General features: G+C 41.2%; 1 protein-coding gene across 1 annotated transcript in view; it reads left to right on the forward strand.

Annotated features, from left to right (window-relative positions):
- LOC135710446 (uncharacterized) overlaps nucleotides 1-8,580 on the forward strand; it is a gene marked incomplete at its 3' end in the record, with an annotated part of 48,643 nt that extends 40,063 nt beyond the window's left edge. Inside the window, exon 2 of the mRNA XM_065233019.1 lies at nucleotides 8,254-8,580. Within this exon, the coding sequence (XP_065089091.1) occupies nucleotides 8,254-8,580 (327 nt within the window). The remainder of the gene's footprint in view (nucleotides 1-8,253) is intronic.
- Nucleotides 8,581-18,115: the final 9,535 nt, after the last annotated feature.

The raw sequence follows: 18,115 nt of genomic DNA on the forward strand, positions 1-18,115 counted from the left end.
GACCACACGTGCATATGGCCTGCCAGACGAGATATTTTTTCGGGAACTTCGATAGTTTGATACTTTTGAAAATTTCAGCCACCTTCCCTTTTCCTGATGTTCTATATAATTCCTGTCCCGGAAGCTGCTTGAAATCCGCATTCACATAAGTTTCGTCGTCCATGACGACACAGTCGAACTTTGTGAGCAGATTTGTATACGGGACCGCTGCTTTGCCGACGTGTTTTGTTTGTAATCTCGGTTCGCCACCTTCACCTTCGTCGACAACCCGGCTCGTTTCTTGGCCCGCTACACAGTAGTATGGGAGACATTGAGCTTGCCAGCGACGTCCCGGATGGAGAGGTTAGGATTCCGCTTATATTTCACCGCCACCTTCTTCGTTGTCGCTGCCTCGTCCGAATTACGATTGCCGCCGCTTCCAGGCTTCCTGGCGGTCCACAGACGCTTCCCGAACACTTTTAACACGTTTGGCACGGTCGATTTGGCCACATCCAGCAATTTTGCCAATGTGGCGTGTGAGAACGTCGGATTCTCTTGCTGCGCGAGCAAAATTTTGACACGCTGCTCCTCTTGCTTGGACGTCATTTTGAAAACTGGAGAGCAAATGGTGAAAACTCATCATAGCAACCATTGTTTATACACTCAACTTCCAAATGCAGCATGTCAGGTTTTTTTTTATGCATTTTTAACAGAAATACACCAATTTGAAGTTGACCAATTTTTGCGCGTTCCAGACTTTAGAACCAGTGCTGGAGGTGAAATGAATAATACGTACTGTACTGTTAGATTTACCCCCTTCGTGAACTGGTTATTTTACCCCCAAAACATCAATTGATTTCAATCGCTTATTTAAAAGAAATAATTACGGGAAATGCTTATAATGTTCGATAAAGCCGTCAAATTAACAAAAATAATGAATAGAATTTATTGAGTTTTGATATTTTACTCCAAAAAAGCTTATACGTTGCAAGCGGAAATAACTATTACAGTCAGAACCGAGTGAATCATTTGTTTTTATTAACATTTCTTCACATTTAAAATCTCCTGATCAGTACATGATGTTTTGGAAACCTTAAAAGACACTTCGAATAGGGTGGTTGTATATTTGGATCTGAATTTAGCTATCTTTACCGTTATTACGCTACATGTTCACTATAAACCCAGTTCCCCTACCCATCTCATTTAGTTGAAGCCTACTAGACATTTGTGTATTTAGGGGTGTTCAAATTTTCTCTGAAGCAATTCACAGCAAATAAAACTACGTGTTATACAGGGTGTTAGGTTTCCAATGCGAATATTTTAAGGGGTGATAGAAGATCATATTTGATGGAAAAAAAAGTTCTATGCTTATGATCAAATATCAAAGATTACTGAGTTATTGCACTTTGTCTGTTTTGGTCTATGCTTGTCATAAATTGTCTTTAACTCGACAAATATGCTACTAAGCACAAACTTATCAATTCCATTGGACAGTTTAGACCATTTTCTACTTAATAGTGCCTTTTCTATTTAAAGTAAGCTGCATTTAGTAACAGTTAAGATATAAACATGTCTAAAATTGGTGTTTTTCTACGTGTTTTCCCTTATTATTTCAAAAGATACGCAATAAAGTGCATTGTTTTGTGGTACTAACGGATGTTTCTTAAGTCGTTCTTCAACTCTTTTTTTGACACCAACTTTCTATCTTGTTTAGTTTTGTTGCTAGTTTGTTCTAAACACATCATGCTGGGTCGTTAATTACGGTTGCATAAAACACGAATTCAACGGCAAACATACTTTTGAATATAAAACCAATAAATGATCCATAACAAATTTAAAACCGCTCCTTAGAAAACACCCAAATGATCCACAAAACCCCAGTGAAAATCCCTTAAAATATGTGAATGATCCATTAAAAATATCAATATGATCCATATTTTCAGTAAAATTGCTGCAAAACAATTGTAAAAATGTACCGCAAAATATCTAATGAATGTGCATTGAAATTGTAAGAATTAGCCATAAACATATTACAAATGATCCATTACACATTCAGCAATAAGGCAATGAAATTGATCCATAGAAAATCAAGTTTGCTCTATTTAAAGTATAGGCATTATCCATAAATAAAACATATACTGTTCATGTTTTGGACACTAACTTTTTTGATTTTGTTCCATAAACCTTGAAAAGTAGCTACGTAGCTACTTAGATTTACTGACATACCCGTGCTTCTTAAGTTAGAAGTACGAAGTGACGGGTAAGCGTCTAGAATTACCTTCCAAAAAAAGCTTCAATAATAATCTTTTTAACACTCTGAGCATCGGAGACATCCGTCAAATGTGTAACGGCAAACTTGTAATGTTTGAAAACCCATAACTCAGATATTTATTTACAAATTTCAAATCTATGGGCACTTGAAATTAAAGATTTTAAAGATTTATTCGGTATTAATAGGTTTAAAATCATAGCCTAGTCAGTAAAGACACGGTATTATCAAGCCGGAGGCGGCGGGTTCGATTCCCGGTCCGGTCGAGGGAATCTTTCGGGTTGGAAATTTTCTCGACTTCCCTGGGCATATAGTATCATTGTGCTTGCCACACAATATACAAATTCATGCATTGGTATTGGCATCGAAAGCTCTCAATTAATAACTGTGGAAGTGCATTTAGAACACTAAGTTGAGAGCACGCAATAAGCTAATATGCGCTAAGCAATAAGCTTGAAATGCGAATAAGAAGAAGAAGAAGAAGAAGGTTTAAAATCTATTGATAAATAGCTGAGTAATGATTTTTCAAACATTACCAATTTTCCGTTACACATTTTACCGATTGTATCGTGTTCGGAGTGTTAAGAAACATCCTAGGGAATATTTTTTAAAAAGCTTCTTTTAGATGCTTATTCTAGATGCTCGCTCATCGCTCCGCTCTTCTGACAAAAAAAAAACACGGGCAGAACAGTAAACCAGAGTAGCTACGCAGTATAAGGGGCAATTTACCAAGGTTAATGGATCAAATTTAAAAAAAATAGTGTCCAAAACATGAACAATAATGTTTAATTTATGGATCGTGCCTATGTCTTTAAGTTGGCAAGCTTGATTTTCTATGGATCACTTTTATTAGTTTAAGGTTCAGTGCTGAATGTTTTATGGATCATTTGCCATATGTTTATGGGTAATTCGTGCAATTTCAATGCTCATTCTTTAGTAATTTAGCGGTACATTTTTATATTTGTGTTGCTAAATTTTACATACAATATGGATCATATTGACATTTTTTAATGATCATTCACACTTTTTAAGAGATTTCCTACGGTGTTTTATGGATCATTTGGATGTTTTTTAAGGAACGTTTTTCTATATTTTATGGATCGTTTCATCAATTCTAAAGGTGCATACTTAGGGCTGCCAAATTCAACCCCACGCGTCACTGTTGACGTCTGTATGCAGCGCGCACAGCACACTTGATCGCCGAGTGGAGTGACTCTTCTTGGTCACACTTATCCAGGCCAGTGACAAGGCCTATACCAACAGCAGCGTTTGACAGTAGGCAGCATGTCCCGGGCTCAAATCGTTGACATGTTGCCTACGCGCCTGCCACTGGGCTACACTTATCAGACCGTCACTCCGATTTGGAAGGAAATACATTGTTTGAACATCTCTAGAATGATGTATGAGGCGGCGCAGCTACCCGAGCAAAGTCGGTTAACAAAATGAAAGCAAAACTATATTAAAGTTTGCAGTTCATAATGAAAACTCATTTTGATTTCAATTGTCGCGACAGAAGTCTGATATCATATTGTGCTTTCATTATGCAGTCAAGACTTTTTAAATCAAAGCAACTTAACTTGAAGTTCTGCTGTTAATTTCTAGTTTAAAATGTTATTTAAGTTCATCTGTCGTTGAACTAACGATTATTGTTGATTTGTTTTGTTTAACACATTTTAGGTCATTCGTGACCAGCCCGAGGTGACATTTGAGCTCAAATCTTTCAGCGTGAGAAGCATGGATGCTAACCATTTACGACAGGCCCGTATTCAGTCAAACATTATGAATGCAAAATCATCAATCAAATTGATTTCATTGAAAGCAGAATTAGTTTTCCGTTTGATTCAACAGTGTAAAATTTTGCTCTCATTTTTTATGTGTTAACCGTTAAGGCAACCAAAATGAGATCAAATGGAGTATTCAAAATAAGTTACATCATAACAGCAAATTCTGATCTCAATTTGATCTCTAACTTTGCTCGGGTACCCAACCACTATAAAGAACTAAACATACAAGCACCTAACCATGCCGATCGACAGCTCTTTCTTAATGGCTACTCTTGCATAGATTATGTATATTCACGCCATGGATCTTTGACCATATTGGGCGTTTCGGGGCCACCGGGAACCTTTAGTAGGGGAGTTTTTCACCAAAACATGCCATGACGGCTCAATATTTATGGTTTTTCATGCACAGGCTATTTGCAGTCTTGGTGGAGGCGAACCAGCCCAAGGCTGAAAGCCTCCTTAATAAAGCTAAATAATAATAATAATATTTGCAGTCTTGAAATGGACCCTTGACCGAATTTGCCACACCTTGACCAGCAGGATTCCGCCGGTTTAGGTTACAATTGAAGTTTTTCTCTAAAACATGCCTTTCGACGGCTCTGTCTTCATAGTTTTTCATAAAGTCGGTTCCATTTAGAATTTGGCCGCACAAAATAGGTAATTTCTCCAAGGGGAAATAAAGTACAAAAACGCTAAAGGTATCATTTTGTAGGATTTTTATTTAAGGGAAACATACAACAAAAATTATTCGTCAGCTTTTCGGATGAATTTTCGAACTTTTCGCGGAGTTCCTCTCAGCATGTCTTGCACAGTAGTACTGTCAACCTCATCTACCATCCTTTTCCACCACTTCTCCAAATCAGATGGTGTTTTGATTGATTTTCCCCATTTCTTCAATTTACGCTTGATAATTGCCTAAAAATTTTCAATGGTACGAAAATTTGGAAATTTTGGTGGATTGATACTTTTCTGAATAAAATCGACATTATTCTGCTTATACCATTCTATGACATCGCGGCTGTAATGGCAGCTGGCTAAGTTAAGCCAGAACTTTACGGGACTTTCGTGTGATTTAATGAATGGCAAAATTATGTTCTGGAGACACTCCTTGTCCATTTATAGTCGCTCCAGTGATGAAAACCTTTGTTTTCTTTCCGCAACTGCTGATGCCTTGCACAAATCATCAACTTGCGAGCGAATTTATCTGCAAAGACAAATTTGAATTTATCCGGAGCAACCCCCGTACGTTTTTTGGCCCGGGATTTGTCCAAAGTCCATTTTTACGTAGGTTTCATCGTCCATCAAAATACATCCGTTATATTTGGTCAGAACTTGCTGTCAGAACTTTACAGCTTCCTTGCACGGTTTTTGGCAACCAGGTTTTGTTTCAGCGTTCTGTTGGGATGTTTGCTGGCATGGTACGACCGGAAAAATTCTCACATACAGTCGCCGAACTGTACTGTGTGCCGCACTGAACCTTTTCGCCAAATCACGACCGGTGATCCCAGGATTCTTTTGGATTGCCCTTATGACCTTCGCTCGTAGTTTTCGGTCATATGTTCCACTTCTACGTTTGCTTTGTTTTGCACGATCCAACGTTAGTGTTTCCCGGTAACGTTTAAGCACGGTATTTACAGTCGATTTTGGAAATTTGAGAGCCCTTGCAATTATTCCTCCTGACCTCGTTGGATTTTGCACGTGAGTGTGCAGAATTTGTTCACGTCTGTCACGTTCCATCTTCGAGAACTTCTATCAATAGTTTCTTGCTACGACAACTAGAGACGCTATACTAATAAAAAAGAAGCGGCCAAATACTAACTGGAACAGACTTTACATAGGCTATTTGTAGTCTTGAGAGATCAGTGCTCGATTGTTGTTTTGTTTAGATTGGCTCAAAGCATCATCGCCGCAGAGTGCTTAAGATTAATCTCACTAGTAGTGAGAAGTGAATTACCACTGGTAATTTACCAGTAGGGTTCAAGCTAGTAGCCGAAGCAGAGGCACCAGTTGCAGTGTTTTATTTTTTATGATGATGCAGATCTGATGCTGGTGATGATGATATGTGATACGTTTTAAAAATAGTGACAACAAATAACCGAAGGCGCGGAGGAGCCGGTGATGGCACCTTATCGAAGCTTTCTTGTTCACGGTCCTGCTGTGACAATTTTTTTATACTACAGCTGCGGTTTAGCCTGGAGGAGCTCAAACAGCGTTACAAATCTCGCGAAATTGATAAGTTTCTCTAAAAGGATACACATGCTTTTAGAAGGCAGTGCGCAGCAAACTCTACCACAAACTGGACTAAATCAGGTTGGTCTTCTTCAAGCGGACCGTCTACAATTTGAACTTCTACATCAACATATCTCATGCTACCTTTAGGTTCAATTCGCTAAACTTGGTGAGCTCGTTCCTTTTTATTAATTTTTATCTTCATTCGAGTAACGCTGGTAGATCAAATGGAAGATTCCTGAACAGGAGAGGAAGAGGAGTTTTCAGTAAACAATGGAACGCATTTGAACCTTTTTTGTGCCTTGTTAGTAGTGGGTAGCTTCGGGTAGTTATGAATTTTTATATTGTGTATTTCATATCGAAGATAGCGTCGCGTGAAAGTGGAACTTAATGAAGGCCTAAGTGCTTTTTCGTAGCATTTAGTTTTCGGATTTGGAAGATCGTTGCTTGCAGAGGCTTGCTTACCGAGCAGAAAAACGCGGTCCCAGGAACATTAATATTAAAGAGATTTATGGTAAAATCACTTGTCTATCGTATATTTTGCGAAACTTATCGTCGTTTTCGGATATGAAGGGCTCGGTGGCCTTAGAGCGACCGTTTTTGCTTACTGAGCAGAACATCGTGAGTCTAATATCAAACCTATCCACATTCAAGATTTGTAAATCATTTTATTTGTTAATATGACTACGCAATACCACGCTTCCCTCTGAAATGACAACGTTGGGCAAGACGAGAGAAGCAAACAATAGTTGGGAAAACAAGTGTTACATTATAGCACACCATGGGGGCAATGTGGGGTTTTAGGTAGTGATAAACGTCTATTTAAAACAATTTTGCAGCCACAAGACAGTATAAGAGCAAGTCAAACGCGCACTCTATTGCCTGTGGATATCAGTAGTCCCCTCACCCATCCTGCGAACTAGGCAAAGAAATGCGAACTTGATTAGTATTGTCGCATTAATGGCCTTCACTCAATTACAACTTCTGTTCAATTTTCACACATACTTACTCTAACGGCGCTACATCAATCTATCTTCTTTAGAACTTTCTCTAGCTAATAAAGTATCGCACTAAAGCTTCTTGTTGATATTGGTATACCATTTTCTTCCAACTCTGTTAAGTTCACAAACGTCTAAAATGTTTTTTATTTACTCTAAACTAAAGAGTTTGATTGGTTAAAATTAGTGAAATCGAAATTCGAACACACGAAATCTATCCACTTCAGCTTAAAATAAAAAAAAAGAGAATTTGAATAAGATCAAATCGCTAAGAAATGAGAAATTAATTCTTAGGGAGACCAATCAGCCCTGAAAATATACAACACTTCGAAACAAAGGCATTATTTACTGAAGGATATTCAACATTGCAATAACAAAGCAACTACTACCAATCTTACCTTTAATCTTAATTGGCACTAATTAATGTTTTTGTGGCAATGTAAATAACAGTCCATGAAACGAAAACAAAACTAATCCCAGCTATAAAACAATGATCATTATGAGAAAAGCAATTAAAACCAGAATATGGATTCCAACAGTATATCACGATATTCTACCAACAATCACCTCACGTGGCCATTCATTAATCGATAACACTAGTTTATTGCCTGATCAACGCTATTCAGTTCCAGCTCTGAAACACGCCGTTTGCAGATCTATCGAAACCTGCAGTCCTTGATCGAATGTACTTTGCTGGTCAATTACGATTTAGGTACCGATAAGTCATGGACCAAACGACGATTGCCTCGTGCCAACCTCTTAGAATCACAAAATCCTGCTCTCTTCTAATAACGCAGTTCTCGTCGATCACCCTGCTAAAGCCAAACTTAACCAGCTTGTTACCGACAATCAGTGTAATTAAACATCGCTCAACAATGTTGATCGATCAGTTTTGAGATTTTAAAGCCGGTTTTCCACTCACTGCTGTTTCAATCACAACCTGGGTGATTTATCACTTATTTACCTTCACTGTTTTTATTTCTACTCTGACTAGGTCACGGTGCTCGTACCACTGCTGGTGGTGTCAACGTTCTGTGCCAGCCCGGCCCTTGGTGGTCTACTGAGGACACCGAAGGTCTACAATGCAGTCATAACGACTGACGAGAATTTGACCCCGAGCCGAGCCTATCCCGTGGTGCAACCGGTGCTACATGATGCAGGCCTACCCTATCCATTCGGTGCGTTCGGACCGTTCGGGCTGTACAATGCATTCAACTCGTACCCTGGATTCTACCAGCCGCAGTCAGCTGGATCCGCTGGAGCGAGCGTTGCTCAGCAGGTGCAGGCTAGAAACAGTGCGTATTATGCGCAAAGGAATCCGGTGAGTCATTGTGGATTGTGAAAAACAACTCGGGAGATCTAGGGATGGTGCAAAAAAAATATCCATCCATTTGTTGAGTGCCTATTTTGCGATTGCACGTTTTAAGCATTTCAATTTATTTATTTCATCATGAGTAGATTCGCCGGCAATTTAACAACTTCTTTTATTTGTTCGACTCCAATGTATCAGCTGATGTGTTTCGTCATCGGTTACTTGGCCTTTTCCGTACCGTTGACCGTAACTATTTAGTTTAAGTTTTATTCATTTAGACAATAATTGTCAGTTGAATTTTTCAATATCCAACAAATAAATACAGGGGGTAAATGACAGGGGACGGGGTAGGACACCTTGGCTGAACATATCAAAATATGTTTTGATTGGGTAGAGAACTACTTCGGCCTAATCGCCCATTTTGGGCCTATCGAGTAGAAAACTTCAAATAAATCCATGATTTCAGAGTTAACAAGTCAATTATGCGTTTGGTACGATACTTTAGTTAATAAGCTACCGAACGAAGTCAATGAGAACGCGTGATATGAAGGTTTGCACCCATTATTCCCAAAAACAAAAGAAGCGCTCTGACCGAATCTATTTTTACCTTCATCCGATAGACCGATAGTGAATTCATAGGCGTTTCAATGGCGTTTCAATGCGTTAGGCCGAGTATAGAATCCGTAGGCTGAGTTTGGCGTCAAAAAGCAGTGCTAGACTTTTGACAATATCTCAACGATTAGTTTCTCTTTATCAAATCTTACGGTACGTACGAAAAGGTTAATAAATTTGAATGCCATCAGTAATAAAAACATAAGTGCGGGTTGTGCTCAATAGGCCGGAAATGGGGTAGTTAACACTATTAGCATTTTCTTGACTTGGAATTACAAACAAAATATCCGAGGAGGATTTGACGAATTTAGGAAAAACCGTAGACCGGGATTTATTTATTTAGGTCTTGCAATAAATAACATATTCATGATATTAAAAAAAAATATATCAATCTTCTAGACTTAAAATCAAATTTAGCTCGCCTACATCGATTCTATTACTAATATTCTCATTAACAAATTTGATGTACTTAATGAACGATTTTAAAATATAATTTCTTATCGCTGTTGTCATGTTACCCAAGATTGGCCGTACAAGATCGTCGAAGCTCAGCCTCTGCCAGCCGCCGGGCGTCGTCGTCAATTTTCGCTGGATATGTGCCCAAGCTGCAGCAACTCGAAGGTACTCGCAAAACTTATGTTGCTAAGTCCCGATTCCTACCGCACAGTGTTGACAGTTTGGGTCGTTTGCACGGCCGATGACGTTCATCAGTCTACGGTGCTCCGTCTTCTCGTTCACCAGCAAGTAGAGATCAGTACGCTGGCTTGACGATAGCCTTCTCGATGATATGTGTGTGGCTTCTGGAACCGAGGAATCACCCAACACGCTCTGTAACGAATGCCTCTTACCTGTCCTGCTGCCAGTATGCTAATGCCGCGAACGATGCTTGGTGCTGCGCAACCGGGCGTGTGATGCCGAAGATGGTGACGCGTCAAGTATGTGCATACAAGGTGGGATATTTCAGTAACGCATGACAGGCGTTATCGGCAGGGTTGCCATTATAAACTTGTTATACCACACATCCCCCTCCTTTCCATAAAAAAAAGCTGGCTGAGGGGGATTGAACTTTAAAATAATAATAATAATAAGGAAATGATAACATTGACATTGGTTTCGCATAAGGCATATTTAGTTTTGCAATTTCCCTCGAATATTATTACTACTTTAGACTCTTAAACCCTAACTCCTAACAGTTTTGCTAAGTAACTTCATAAGCACATAAATTTGACTTAATCAATTTGTAATCACAGCAACTGCCAAACGATATTACCGCTTTAAAGGATTCATATCAGACGCCGCCAAAAATGTTTAACCACGAGTGGAATTAATCCACAGTGCTTATATCTCCACATTCAAAATTCACTGATACGGAAATATTAAAACTACCCACACACTTGCATTCCTCTCGTATAGATCAGTGCACGGTCCCTAACCTCACTTTTTGCTCCCTATCATTTTGCTTCTGAGTAAAAGAGATAGCAACGAATGGGAGCCAAAACAAACCACCCAAAACTGTCAAAACTTACGGGTGAGAGAAGAGTGCGGCAAATCTTCGTGAACTGATCAATAGTGTCTTTTTTGTTTTCCTGCTTTACCTTGCGCCTTTTGTAAAAAGAGCAATAATAATAATTCTGAAGGGTTCAATCATTTGACGTATCGTGTAGATGGATTCTGCACAGTGGTCTCTTCACACTGAGACATCACCTGTCATCAAGAACAAACAAACAAAAACAAACAACAAAGAATTATAGAATTTTCTCGAAATTAACGATCGCAGCAATCTGGGTTAACAAAATTTGCTTATCCTTTTTGATCGCTGTTCAAGAGTGGAGAAGTTTGTTTTTCAAGTGAACAGAAATTTTACGCCATGAAAATCCGGCAGAACGGTGGAAGAACACCTTGCAAAGGATTATGACCTGTAAGGAAGAAATCTTCAAACTGCCTTGTAAGAAAAATACAACAGGATTTGCCCATCTCAACTCACTGAAGTACGCAATAAAGTGTTCAGAACTGACCCAAGGTTTTGGATCATGAGAAGCTGTGATCTGAGTCAGGGAGAAATGAATTTTGCACTGTTTACCAAATTTTAATAGTTTTTTTATTTCAGTTCTTCAGTCTCCCAATTTATGGACGCGGACTTTGTTGCTCCGTAACGCGGACGTAGTTTTTCAGATAGGTCGGAGCTCGTTTTTCTCTTGCCGAGCGTCGACTTACCTCAGGGTCATCATTCTTATCTTCAGCTCCTATAAGAGGATGTTGAGTAGTAACCAGATCGCTATTATTTCTTCCAGATCCTGCACTATCTGACTTATTCGGCTGTCTCCAATCATGTACCCTCCTAGTTTGTGACACATGCCTTTTAAGAACTTGTCCAGTCTCGTCGATCAGAATCAGCATTCCGTTCCGTTCTTCCCTTACAGTGTATCTCCGAGGATCAAACCGAGATTCCGCTTTTGCACGAGTGTGTCTCGCAACCACAACCGTATCGCCAGGTTTTATTCGGCACTTACGAGCTCCACGTTTATTATCTTCTCGTTTCTTAGATTTTAGCTTGGATTCACGGTCTCTGATGTCCAGAAGTTCGTCATCAAATGTAACCTTACCACGACGTAATAGAGGAAGTCCTCGTCTTACCCTTCGTCCCATCAAAACTTCTTCTGGTGGTACTTTCATAATAGAATGGGCAGCTGCGTTGTACGCTTGGACCGCAGCGTTTAGTTCTTCCACATAATCCGTTCCGCTTGTAGCTGCAGCGGTCATCGCTTTATTGATTAGCTTCATACAGCTTTCGGCTAATCCATTCTGTTGGGGGCGCAATGGAGTGGAAAAAATAACGTTTATGCCACGCTCAGTACAATATTTCTTATAATCATCGCCGTTGAAGGGAGGACCATTGTCGGATTTAATACTTTGCGGAAAACCTTCTTTTTCGAACACTGCTTCCAAAACTCGCCTAGTATTCTCGAAGCTGGTAGATTTGACTGGTTTGGCAATAATGTACCTAGACCGATAGTCGACAATAACCAGGATAGAAATTCCGCTGTATTTAGAATATGGTCCATTAAAATCTACGGCAATTGTTTCCCACACTGTTTTCGGTGCAAAAACTCGCTCCATGGGGGTAGGTTTTTCGGGTTTTCCATTTGTTGCACATACTGCACAAGAATCTACCCATGCCTCCGCCTCTCTCGACATGTCAGGCCACCATACGCGCTCTCGCAATATGCTTTTGAACTTCGCTTTTGATGGGTGACCTTCATGGGCAATCGAAAGTGTTTTCTGACGGAGATTCTCCGGGATAACAGCGCAGCCAGTTTTGGCCAAAATTCCTTCACGCATAACTAAATCACTATTTAATACTTCGAATTTTCTCAGATGCTTGGGCCAAATTCCTGTTTCAAGAGCGTCCGTTACCTATTATGAGAGTAGAAAAGAGATGGATAAGCTTTTTTTTTAACCAACGGCAAGATACCAATTAGAATTCATAGACACTACCTCTTGCAGCTGACGGTCTTTTGTAGTTGCCTCCTTGATGTCTTCTTCAGTCAAGAATCGTATTTGATTTGCCTCCAGAGAAGCGATTTCCCAAGGGCTAATGTCTTCTTCGAAAGGGTTGTCTTCACCTTCATACAGTCTTGACGATGGGTCTGCAATATTTTCCCGGCCACGCACATATTCTACCTCAAATTTATATGGGCTGAGCCTAAGAGCCCAGCCATCAGCACGAGTTAGCGCACGCTTCGAGTCTTCACGTGTTCTGTTCAGGATGAACGTGAAGCCCTGAGCGTCTGTGCGAAGCAAGAACGGCCTACCGAGCAGAAAATAGGCGAAGTGCTCTACCGCCCACACTGTTGCTAGAGCCTCGCGCTGATGTTGTGGGTATCTTTTTTCGGTCGCAGTTAAAGCTTTAGACGCGAAACTTATCACTCGAGGTGGTTGATTGTTCTCTTGTTGAACAAGAACTGCACCGAGAGCATTCGGTGATGCGTCCGTGTATAGAATCGTTTGATGTTTTTCCGAAAAATAACCGAGAGATATTGTGCAGTTCATGATTTGCTCCTTTAAACGTTGGAAAGCCTTTTCTTGTTCCTGACCCCAGATCCATCCATCAGCACTTGTAGCCGCCCATAATGGATTCGCAGTATCTGCAAACCCTTTAATGTATGGACTAACGAATGAAGCCAATCCCAAAAAACTTCGGAGTTCAGAAACTGTGTTGGGCTGTCTAAATTGGCGGATGTCCTTGATTTTTGTTTCATCGACATTAAATCCGTTTTCATCCAGCTCATGTCCAAGGAAACGAATTCTAGTTTTATCGAACTCGCATTTTGCTGCATTGATGGTCAAGTTAAGAGCTCTCAAAATTGTCAACACTTTGGCAACCCTCTCACGAAGTTTATCCAAGTTGTCCGCGAATATGAGGACGTCGTCAATGTAAACTATTATATTCTCCACACCTTCGAGGATTCGACACATCTCCCTCTGAAAGATTTCCGGGGCGCAATTCACCCCAAACATCAGTCGAGTGAACCTGTACATACCGTTCTCCGATAAAAAGGTGGTTAAATCTCTCGAATCTTTGTGTAACTCCAAGTGGTAGAACGCGTTTGTCAAGTCTAGTTTAGAGAAAAACTTCGCCCCATATAGTTTGGTTTTCATCTCGTCCACCAATGGCAAACGAAAGTACTCTCGCTTGATTGCTTGATTAGGTGCCCGCATATTAACGACGAGGCGAAAGTCATCTTTTCCTTTGGCAACCGCCGACATGCCACTTATCCAATTTGGAGCTGTCGTCACACGTTCAATAATTCCTCGATTATCCATGTCCTGCAGTCTTGCTCGCGCACTATCTCTGTAAGCTGCCGGCACGTTGTAGTAAGCGTTCTTTACTGGTGATACAGACTCGTCGACACTAAATTTTACTAGTACACCCGGTACCTTTTGGAACGCCTTGGTTTCTTCCGCAGCTACACATGCGTTGACGGTTGCGCCAACTTGCAACAGTCTCAAGTCGCTTGCCGTGGATCGACCAAGAAGAGAACGGCGTCCATCGGCAACAACTAAAAACTCAGCGGTGATCAATGGCTTGACGTACTCAACCACTTCGATTTCCGCTCTAAACCCACACTTCACTGATAAAGGTTTGATTGACGCGTAGGATTGCAGGTTGCTACTGGCCGATAATTTGATCGGTTCCAGCAAAGCATGGCCTGAACGGAATTGAAGTTTCAAATGGTTCCAATCGTCACCGCCAATGATATTCACATCTGACCCCGAGTCTATTAGGAACTTGATTGGGTTCGAAGATCCTATTCGACAATCAATAAGAACGTCTGTGATTGAGAGTGCGTTTATTTCCTGGAAACAGGAAATTAATAGAAACTCAGTTTACAAAATCTAAGAAATGCAAACGATTATTATATTTGTTTGTAGAATTCAAAATTAAACAACATACAGGTTAATGAACCAAACTAGTCATTATATACCTTTTTCTCAGTCTCCTCGTCTGTCCATCTTGCTTCGTCGTCTTTCTGGGTTTGGATGTAGTTGGCGCTCTTATTGCGACTTCTCCGACACGCTACGGCAAAATGACCGATATCTCCACAAGCGTTGCATTTACGATTCTCTGCAGGGCAAGTTCCGAACTTGTGGTACATACGGTAACACTTAGAGCAACGGGACCGTCGACCTGTTCCATGATATTTGCTTTCATCTTCTCTTCTTTGCTTTTTAGCTTGTGACCGGCCGTCATTGGATGCCACGTACCGTCGTTTCCTTTGTTGCATATCACTGAACGATGTTCGCCGCTCTCTTGTTACCGCAAACGCTCGAGGAGACCTAGATGGTGCGGTTTCTGCTTCAAACGCCTCTTCACGTGTCGCTGATTGGACAATGAAAGCCGTTTCGTGCCCAAATGTCCGTGCTGTTTTGGCCAACTCCTTGTTACGCATCCCTTTTAGTAGCTGCATTCGGACGAACCTGTCCTCATCGGTGCTGCTATATCGGCAGAGACGAACCTTCTCCATCAGTCTTGCGTGAAAGGATATAGTAGGTTCATCTGGTCCCTGGCGCAAGTTGGAAAACATTTCATGCTCTGCGGTGATGTCGACCATTGATTGTAGGTAATTTTCGATATTTTTGACGAATATATCGTAGCAATTTGCTTCTCGAAGACTTGGACGAAGTCTAGCCGCTCTAACTATACCTTGCAGCTTTTCGCCCATGGAGAGAAATAGGATTTGTGATCGCTTTGCCGGATCGTTCACATTAGAGAGCGAGGTAGCAATTTCAAAACGGTCAATGAATCGGTTCCACTGTTCCCACATTCTATTTGCTGGAACCTCGTTCGGGAAAGGTTGTATGTTCTCCCAACGTACGCTACCAGTACTTGTCGATGGTCCAGGGGTTTCAATTCCAGTATTCCAACTACGATCATTATCACGAAGCGCTGAACTGACCGTGGTACGGGGCTGGTATGTACTTAACCCTTGGACCAATTGATTCAACGTGTTCTCTAATCTCTCCATCCTTCGAACATAATCTTGGTTCTCATTTCGAATCGGTGATAGATCACTTGTTGATCTTGTTTCCGTATTACGACGAATGGCATCTGATTGCTCCTCATCGTCTTCAACATCACTTTCGAAGGCCTCGTTCGTGGAACAAGCATCGCTTTCGTCCGGTTGCTCAAGTTTTACACTGTTTACTTCATCTTTCGACCACTCACTACAGTATTCTTCTAGATCCTCCGAATTGCTGCTGAATTCTGGGGCACGTACGTATCTTCCATCGGTGGACATCGTGTAGATTGTTTTAGAAACTCGAAATATTCACAAACCTATAATGATTGCAAAGGAATAATCAGTTCCTGCTACTTATTCTACTACTCTTACGTATAGAATTAATCTGGTTCACTTCTCGGTTTAACTTTATCATTCCAGAATGCTACTGGAAATCGTAATCAAAATAATTTGCTTCAAAGCATTTGGACGCGGTCATCCCGATCCGCTCCGACAAATTCCTCCACGGCCAACCTGGACCGCGGCCAACCTGGACCGCTACCAACTCAATAGTACACGGTCATCCCGATCCGTTACCGACAAAATCCTTTATGGCCTTTTTTGTCTATTACCTAAACAAATGGACGCGGTCATCCCGATCCGCTACCGACAAGATCCTCTGCGGCCATTCTGGTGCGCTACGAAAACAAAGGAACGCGGTCATCCCGAGCCGCTACTGACAAAAACCTTTGTTGCCAATTCGGTTCACTGACAATCCAAAACAACGCGGTTTCCCGCGGTGATCCGCTGAAGCTATTTTTTTTTTGCGGTTTTTCCGCAATACTCAATATTTTATCAACCGTGGATTTCCCAGATTGCTTCCAATATGTAAGAACACATTTCTTGGAAATTTGAAATTCATTTCATTCTATACACTTGTATGAATAGCCTTTTGATCGTAAAATTGCAAAATGGTGCCTGATCGGCGGCCATTTTTTTCACTATGAGGGTGTTGTTTAAGAATCCGATTTGGTCACAAAACTTTACACTCAGTAAAAAAAATATACACAAACTGTACTGCGTGATGGGTGATTCCTCAGTCTAATTCAAAATATATAGATTTCCTGCTGAAAATTCAGCAGTCTGGCAAGGATCGCCAAAATGTGTGGCTTCTGGAACCGAGGAATCACCCAACACGCTCTGTAACGAATGCCTCTTACCTGTCCTGCTGCCAGTATGCTAATGCCGCGAACGATGCTTGGTGCTGCGCAACCGGGCGTGTGATGCCGAAGATGGTGACGCGTCAAGTATGTGCATACAAGGTGGGATATTTCAGTAACGCATGACAGGCGTTATCGGCAGGGTTGCCATTATAAACTTGTTATACCACACAATATGTTCATCCTGATCTTTTTCCAATTGATGCCTGGATGGTTTCGTTCCACTCAGTTTGTTCCAAGTAGAAACGATGGATTTGATCACTGGAGGGGTTTTGTTGCATGTGGTGTGGAAATAAGGGACTTTGCTGTGAGAGAAGTTTTAGGTAAGGAAAATCGGCGAGAGGAGGAATATTTTGGGCGTAAAGAGACTGATAGTAGGGAAGGGAAACGATCTCCTGCAGGTGACGATTGACTAGAAGCGCTTTGTATTTGATCTGCTGCATTGGGACTCGTGCGGGTAACCCGAGACGAAAGCCCCCTTCGTTGATGTCAGCTTCGCCGTGTGAGCACATTGCGGTGGAATAACAGACGAGATACGATCTCGAAACTACCAATAAGCTGATAAATACGATCGATCGTGTGTTTTGAGGTGGCAATTACCGGGATTTTATCAGCATACGCAAAGGTCACCAGCGCATATACGCTCCACCCGTGTGAGGAGGGGATGAAGATAGAGCACGAACAACAGCATCGACATCGGGTCTCCTTGACATACGGACCGTTTTATACGGAACGGATCTGAGAGGCACCCATTCTCTAGCAGCCGTGATGAAGAGGTAGCAGCGATTCGAGAGAGCCAGCAGACAAAACGAAGCCCAGAGAGAGCAGGTCCGATGCAGAAACTCATGAGAGATCCGATCGAACGCGTGGTCAAGATCGAATGAGAACATCTTCCCGTTCTGCTTCCTCGCCATTAAATGCGCAATACTTTCTTTGAGCGAGAGTGTAGCTTGGAAAATAGAACAGTCGGTATTTGCGCATTTTTGAGAGTCGCTCAGAACTCGATAGATCCGTTATGCAGGCTGATCAGACGGTATGCACTTGCTGTCCCATCCCCACCTTGCTTTTTAACCAACACAATAGTGCCATCGGCGAATTCAGATGGGAGCTCATTCGTCATAGCTTCATTATGGTGTGATTTCAGACCAGTACAGAAATTTTGGTATATTGCTAAAATGTTAACCGCATGAGAAGCGCCGGTAAAATGAATGA

Source organism: Ochlerotatus camptorhynchus, unplaced genomic scaffold, assembly GCF_037179485.1.
Source record: "Ochlerotatus camptorhynchus isolate MF236.1 unplaced genomic scaffold, CSIRO-AGI_Acam_v1.1 ptg000383l, whole genome shotgun sequence".
NCBI lineage: Eukaryota > Metazoa > Arthropoda > Insecta > Diptera > Culicidae > Ochlerotatus > Ochlerotatus camptorhynchus.